This window comes from Aplysia californica, unplaced genomic scaffold (genome assembly GCF_000002075.1).
Source record: "Aplysia californica isolate F4 #8 unplaced genomic scaffold, AplCal3.0 scaffold00021, whole genome shotgun sequence".
Lineage (NCBI taxonomy): Eukaryota > Metazoa > Mollusca > Gastropoda > Aplysiida > Aplysiidae > Aplysia > Aplysia californica.
In genome coordinates this window covers 653,409-661,259 of record NW_004797291.1, presented here as the reverse complement: position 1 = coordinate 661,259, position 7,851 = coordinate 653,409, and the positions used below count along the sequence as shown (strand labels likewise).

Below are 7,851 nucleotides of genomic sequence, written 5' to 3'. Positions count from 1 at the left end.
GCACCCCCCCCCCCCCCCCTGCCTAATAGCCAATTTCATTAGTTTTTACTTCATTGGTATGAAGAAAGACTATCTATTGCAGATATATTGGTCATCGTCAGATACTGATGGACGAATTGTTATTATCATTAACATTACCACAATCATTATTATTATTATTATCATTAATATTGTCATGATCATCATCATCATTATTATTATTATTATTATTACTATAATTATTATTATTATTATCATTATTATTCTTATAACCAAGATCGAGATGGATAAAAAAAACAAATGCATTTTAATCTCAAAGATTTGAATAGAAAGCACTTTTTGTCAAGCATCTATTTCTTTTCACCAAAGCTAGGGTAATTTTGTCGCTATTTTACCACCTGTCAAACGCAATCTATGTAATGACGGAAATATTTTTTTTGCAGATTCTGCAAGCCATATTCTACTTTTGTCATTTAATATCTTTGGAACACAGTAAGCAGCAATTAGCCTACAGGAACTGGGATTTAGAAGAACTAAAGATGACCATCATCCTATTCTTCCGCAGTAGAACAAAAAGAGTTGGGGTGGGTATAAAATATTTGTAAACATTGGATAAAAAAGACATTTTGTTAAAAGTTATTAAACCCCAAGTATCAATTAAACCTAAAAAACCCAAGTACAGAAGCATATGTAACAAAATACATAAAAACAAATACATATAATCTATACAATTACTACATGATTAAAAATATATTATCTTAAGAGTGAGCTAAATCACAAAACTTTCCCCAAGAAAACAGGCAAAATACCAATATTTTATATTTCGATTTCGATACTGACAAAAAAGAGAATCAGGAAAACAAAACAAATTCATCTCTTGCTGATGCACATAAAACAGTGATGCTCAAAAGCGCTATTGGGCATTATACAAGGCCACATTCACATGTATTCTACAAAGAAGGGGAAAAGCTTTTGTTCAGGGGTTTTTCCGGCAAGGTATTTTCATTTATGACGCACGCTGAAATGAGCACACTGACGCGTGACAACTCAAAAGACAACCTAGGAGAGTTAGTATTTCTTGTTGAAAAAAATAAAAATCTGAATTTTTAACATCCTTACAGGTGCCTTTCAGGAAAAGTTTTTGAAGGACAACTGAAAGAAGGGAAAGTACACTTTGACTGATATCAAATCTACCGATTCAAATGACCGTTTCATTTTGCTATTTTAATTCTAGTCATAAATGACCCTGCAAGTTTTGCCCCTGTGTCTCTTTGATACCTACTTCCCCGGATGGTTCTTACATGTGACCTGCTTCAAAGACGATTTTCAAAACAAGCCTTGAAACTGTTACTTTTTTCCGCTTTCCAGCTACAATCACAACTCTTCACTAATGACAATCGAGGTAACACTGATTCGATTCAAACTGAAATACACTGAGACAGAAATTATTTCCGTAAGAATTCCCTCATCCCTCTTTCTCCTCCCTCCTTCCCAAATGTTGTTTGTTTGAGTAAAGAGAAGTAAGTGGTCACAAATAATGGTCATTTTGTGTTGGTGAAAAGTAAGACAGACAAACAGAAACAGCTGAGGGTAAATAATGAAGTAGAACCTATGAGTGGAATTTTGCAACTACCCATACTCCCGAAATAAGATAAACCTGCTTCGAAGATGACCACGCAAAAAACATGAATAAAATCACTTTGTCTTTCAACGTGAAAAAGTAAGAGCAAAAAAAAAAACACCCATGGTCAGAGGGACATACTATATCAAAACTGAAATAAACACATGAAAGCAAGGCCGTTGTTATAACGTGGACGCACATGTTAACCACTGGGTTGTGGGGAGGTAAGGTAACAGGATTGGCACATTGGTGAGGCAAAATGTACGACGGAAACTTGTCCCAACGGTGAACTAAACAATGCTTGGGCTAAAAACAACGCATTTAACTGACAAAGTGAACAGTTTCTTTCAAATGTTTGTGAATATGAAACAACATGAATTACTCATAAATTTTATGAAAATGTTACCCATACATACATAGTCCTGACCATGCAGTATCTGAAACCATTACATGCAATTTCGGTTTAGCCCGAGAGAAAATATACAAGACAATCTCATTCATCCTCTATTCACACTTAACATTATGCATTTTATCATTGTTTAACATCCCCCACATTTTCCCTTTTTCACAAAAGTCCCCCACAACCACTGAACAAAAATAAAGGATTGGAGGGAGTTTATGTGTATAAAAGTAATGTATCAATACTACTTTGAGAAGATTAAACATTCGATACCAACAATTCAGCAGCCGTAACCAGAATGGGGGGAAGGTAAAATTATGATCGAAAAAAAGAATAGAAAGAGAAATTACAAACTCCAAGACAAACCAAAATCACGAGCATGGCGTTGGGGACGCCAACCAGAGTCATTCACGTTTTTGTCGACAACAATATTAACAGATCGATGGGAGCACTCCTTCAAACGTTAATAGGGACTTAGAAGTATGAAAACGAGCACACACTGCCGGTCCAATTCATTTGACTGAGTTGGAGCCAGTCAGATTTGCCTTCATGGATGGGGCAAATGTTACCATTTTGGCATAATTTGACCAAAGTCGATTAAATTCAGCTGTGACCTTCAAAATCAAACGCATTTATTTGTAGGGTAGCTTTTGCCACTCTGCTGAGGAAAATCTGGCTGCCTTCGACTCAATTCAATTAAACCTGATTGTCAGTGCAAACTGAATAGAAACTGAAGGTGTGATGGCAGAGGAACTTGGCACACTCAGCTTTGCGTTGCTGTCTACAATATGCGGCATAGTTAAAGTGCAGATGGTACCGATAACCCGATGGTTGTAATGGTACAAGGGTGGATAAAAAAGTAACGGACACTGAAATATCTCAAAAGCTTTCATTCTCACAAACCTGAAAATTTCAGTCCCTTGAAATACACTCCTGGACTTCAAAAGAAAAATTCCATCCTCAGCAGCAACCATGATTGGTTTGAGAGTAGACATGTTGTAGACTGATTAGGCAGGCCTATTGCTTTCATGACTGAAGTCAACATCTTAGTCGACAGATATCATAGCAATGTCCATTACTTTCTGATCCACCCTTGTACTGTACTAGCACAACAACAAAACACATCTAAGTGTGGTTACAGCCCTCCCCTCTTCCCCTTAGTTCAACGATATGATAATAAGCTTGACTCAACTGCTCCATGCACAGATATCCAAAAACAAATCAAGAAATCTAATCTACACCACTCTTGTCTGGAAACATTCAACCAAAGACAATGTTGAAATCTCTTGAGATGACAACATCAACCATGACATAATCGAAACTAATGACCTGGCCTGCTTTTTCTGAACAAGGAGAATAGAACACTGTACACTTGCGGTGTTGTCAGTCTAGTGATTTCGGCTGTTGGACTCACAGTTGCAAGGTTATGGGTTCAAATCCCAATCTACATCGACGCCATGGCTTTTGGATCACAGATTTTTCTATTTTCCCGTAGGTAGGAATGGGTACCCCCTCCGGCTAAGGCACTGAAAGATCTTGTCAGCATGTTAGTGTCGGAGAGCCAGTAAACTGACAGCTGGCCCTGGATGCTTCCCATGAGGCTAAAAAATGTTGGGGAATGTAAGAGGGTCTGTTGTGGTTATGATAAATTGTACAGAGAAGAAAGTCTACTCTTGAGGCACTGTAAAAATGTAACTTTTTTATCATCATCATCATCATCGTCACCATCATTGTCATCATCATTACCATCATTACTCACATCTTTCTTCACGACATCCTTTGGGAGCTTGTCAATGCAGGAGAGTAATGTATCCAGCCACGCACCAGCAATCTCTACAGAAAAGGGCAGAAAAAAAAATATACTTCATGAAGTCTGTCTCAGTAAAGAGAAGCACATCGCTTCTGGGTTTTATTTTTAGCAAAAGCTTTATGGCACTTGCAACATAAATAAGTATTAGAAGTACAGAAGAATAGGAGGTGTTACGAGAAAGTAAAATGCAAAGAAAAAGAGGAGATAGAATTATAAATGTTGGATAAGAAAGAAAGAGCAAACCATATCAGAGCATCTACCAAACACATTAGCACAAAGGTCATTTTGATTAAAAGTATATCTTCAATAGGACAGAGCCAGGTTGGTGGGGCACCTTGAAAGCTTCCAAAACAACCAACATTAAAGAATGCTCCACTAGGATTTGAACCAGGGTCATCTTCATTTGTTTGAGTAAAGAGAAGACCATCAATGGTCATTTAGTACTGAGAAAAAATCAGTCAGGCAGACAAAAACAACAGGCAGTAAAGAAGTAGGACCTACTGGTAACGCCCTCCAACCACCCGCCCAGAGTCGTCTGCATCATAGCCCAGGATGATACCAAGAGAGCCAAAGATGCGACAACAAATCGAGAGTAGAGGGAGTGAGTGAAAGACAAATAGATACAACAGAAGGAAAGAAAAAAGTCAGGCTTTGTTGTGACTGCCTCTATCCATCTGTTTTGGACCTGTAATAGCTTGAGTAAGCTAAGAGCACGGAGGTAAGAGTGATAATAAAAATGCTTTGTCCATCATGAACTGATGATGACCTTTAACACCCACAAAGGAAGAGAAGTTATAGACCTTGCTAGCTTGGTTGGTAAAGCAAGACAAGTAATATAAGAATAGTACCCGCTTGTAATGAGCACCAGCACCATATTATACACATTATATATTTATATGTACATACATACACATCCTAGTAAAATATAACAGTGATGTAAAACAAACAAAAAAACCTCAGCCAAACTGCACAACAACAAAAAACCATGGCCATTGGCAGAGACCTCAGAGACTCGATAAGGAATATGAAGAAACTGAGTAATTTATTAGATATTCAGAGGTTAGAGTGTACGAAAAAAACAACAACTTTACTTTTTACTTTTTCTGTCTTCTTTGTACCACAAGGTTTGTGAGGAGATGTAACGAACCACATGTTTTGGCTTTTAGAATGTCATATTGTGCCTTTGAAGGGTGTCTTTGACTTCATTGATCCATCTTTTCCTTGGTGATCCCTTTGTCTTGAAGCCATAAAATTTCACGATTTGGGTTAAAAATTAATCTCCCTCCCCCCCCCTCCCCCAAAAACAAAAATTAATTTTGAAATCAGTGATGAATTTATTGTATTAGCAATCAGTGTTACAAACATGTTTGAGACTTTTTTTCTTTCTAAAGCAAACACAACCAAGGAAAGAGCAACTCACCCAAGTCCTTTTGCGACAACGTCGAGCCTCTCACACATGCAGGCCCTGACATCATACTCCACGTCACCGCACAGCGAGGACACCACGGGCAGCACATCATTCTTCACGCTGGAGACCAGACAAGAAGAAGCAGAGGGATTGAGAATATCATCGGGCAGCTGTTCAGATGAACTAAACCTCAAATTTTGAAAAGCTTGCTTCATTGTTGTTTCTTAACCTGTGATATTGGTTGCATGTGCTCGAGAAGTTTTGCCAAAATTCAAATAATTCTATATGTTGAAAAGAAAAACAAAAAAACGCACATATAACGTAGGTACATTTTTTACTGCAATGAAACAGTTTTCTCTCTCTCCTGAAAAATGTTTTCTGGGCTTAGAACAGTAAAACGGTTGCTGACAATTTATGTTTTGGCCCCGTTAAATCATTTAGGAGACAGGCTGCTTCAACTCTGCTTGCCAAGGCCAACCTGGGCTGAGTCAGACACAAAGCCCCAGCAGAGGAACTTGGACACTCAATTAACATTTTTCTACACTGCAATCAAACTCATGCCTTACCATTTCTCCACAGATGCTGGTCAATGAGGAGTTAGTCAACATTCCTAGGAGGGCCTCAGGAATTGTGGAGCTAGCAATAAGCTTGGCATTGCTTTAACGAATCCTTTTTTATGCAGCAAAGGTTATTTAGGACGAAGGACCTCCAAATTTGATGTCCATGTTTGACAGGACCATGCCAGGTTTTAGAAATTCCCAAAACAACCCAAATAAAAGAACAATAGATCGTGCATGCATGTGTGCGTGTATTTGGTGTGTTTGTTTGTTTGTGTGTGCATATTAGCATGAACGCACAATGATGTGTGTGTATGAAAGTGCCTCTTTGAGAGTGAACGTTCCTGTGAGTGTGTATGTTTATGTGTATAAGTATATGTATGTATGAGCATGTGTGTGTTTGTGTATACGTGTGTGAGTGTGTGTTTATGTCTGTGTGAGTGTGTGTGTGTGTGTGTGAGTCTGTCTGTGTGTGAGAGTATGTGTGCAGTTCACAGTCTAGGAATTCTCATTATTTTTAAACTTTCAAGACCGAAAAACATACCATCAAGTCCTTGACAACTGCATCTTTATAACATGAGATCAGATAAGATTGATACTTTATCGTCCCAGTGGGCAATTTTTCCATACCATAATTATCCCACAAAAAGACATCAATATAGCTAGGAAACGTAATCTGGAAACTCACACAAAATTTTCAAACACCGATGACACTTTTCCCAGAATTTTACAACACGATATCCGGGCTTGGAGTGTCTGGCTAAGCTGTCCTTTGTTGACGGCTATGGACAAAATCTGAAATGGTAGGGAGAAAGAGAGAGCAGTTCTGATGTTAGTTCCACATAGCAATGTAAAAGAATTGCACCATTTATAAAGTGGTTATAAAGTCACAAAGGAATATACACGATGTAAGAACAATGTTGAACTCAGTAAATAAGACAAACTGAATCAATATGATTCAATGAGAAAAAAACTACAGCACACAAGTCATAGGTGTGTGTACACAACCAACAACAGATCTGCACTCAAATAAAGAGCATGGATTTTTTAAAAATCTATTTGTTTGAGTACAGAGACGCACATACACACAATGGCATCATTTAGTACTGAGAAAAAATCAGTCAGGCAGACAAAAACAACAGGCAGTAAAGAAGTAGAACCAACCAAAGTCACTTTCCAACCATCCATATTTTCGATCCATAGCCATGACATGTGGTAAAAAGTTAATGGTACATAATTCATAGTTTAGCGTACGATCTTACGCTGCACAGTACAGATACAGCAAAGAGGAGAATAGAACACTGTACACACTAGAAGATCTTTGAAACACAGATCACAATGAATAAAAAGATCGTTAATCACATTAGCCAGGGTATCACTCAGTTGAAAAGTAGTCTAGAGATAATGGCCACATGTCACTAGTAACAGAACAAGATAAGAGAAACATTTAAGAGATGCAGAAGAAGCAAACCACACCACAGCATCCACCAACTACCCACACATTTGACATGGCTCAAACAACTGATCAGTAACTGTCACTTTTAGGTAGAGACTGAATAAAAGCGCTAAAATATAAATGAATGTTATTACAAAAATGTCAGAAAATAAAATACAAATCAAATTTATACCTGCTTAATGTTTCAGATACTTTATATGACTAATTACATCAACGTCTAGATGACACTCCTTTTTAAATCTCATTGACATGATATGGAACATTACAGAGGTTAATTAGAAACAAATCAAACGGTCATTTTGCACTGACAAAACCCCCCCCCAACAAAACAAGAAGACTGACGGACCGAAAAAACCTAATCTCGTTAAGTAAAATAAAGACATTAAAACTGGACCTACCTGGTGCCATTCTCTAGTCACAGTTAACATGGGACATTATTAGGAAGACAGACAGGAATAATTAGAAGTAGATTGAAAGAAAGATTGCCAAAAGATTGACCACATACTCGTCCCATTCACCTATGATGTGTGTGTTATGTATGCAGACATATTGTCAAGTGTGTGTGTGTGTGTGTGTGTGTGTGTGTGTGTGTGTGTGTGTGTGTGTGTGTGTGTGTGTGT

General features: G+C 37.8%; 1 protein-coding gene across 3 annotated transcripts in view; it reads right to left on the bottom strand.

Moving 5' to 3' along the window:
- Nucleotides 1-7,851, bottom strand: part of LOC101851385 (serine/threonine-protein phosphatase 4 regulatory subunit 4) — a gene marked incomplete at its 5' end in the record, with an annotated part of 64,507 nt that overhangs the window by 30,920 nt on the left and 25,736 nt on the right. For all 3 annotated transcript variants that reach the window (XM_013087429.2, XM_013087433.2, XM_013087436.2), the window contains 2 exon segments: nt 2,017-2,037; nt 3,760-3,833. In XM_013087429.2, the coding sequence (XP_012942883.2) occupies nt 2,017-2,037; nt 3,760-3,833 (95 nt within the window).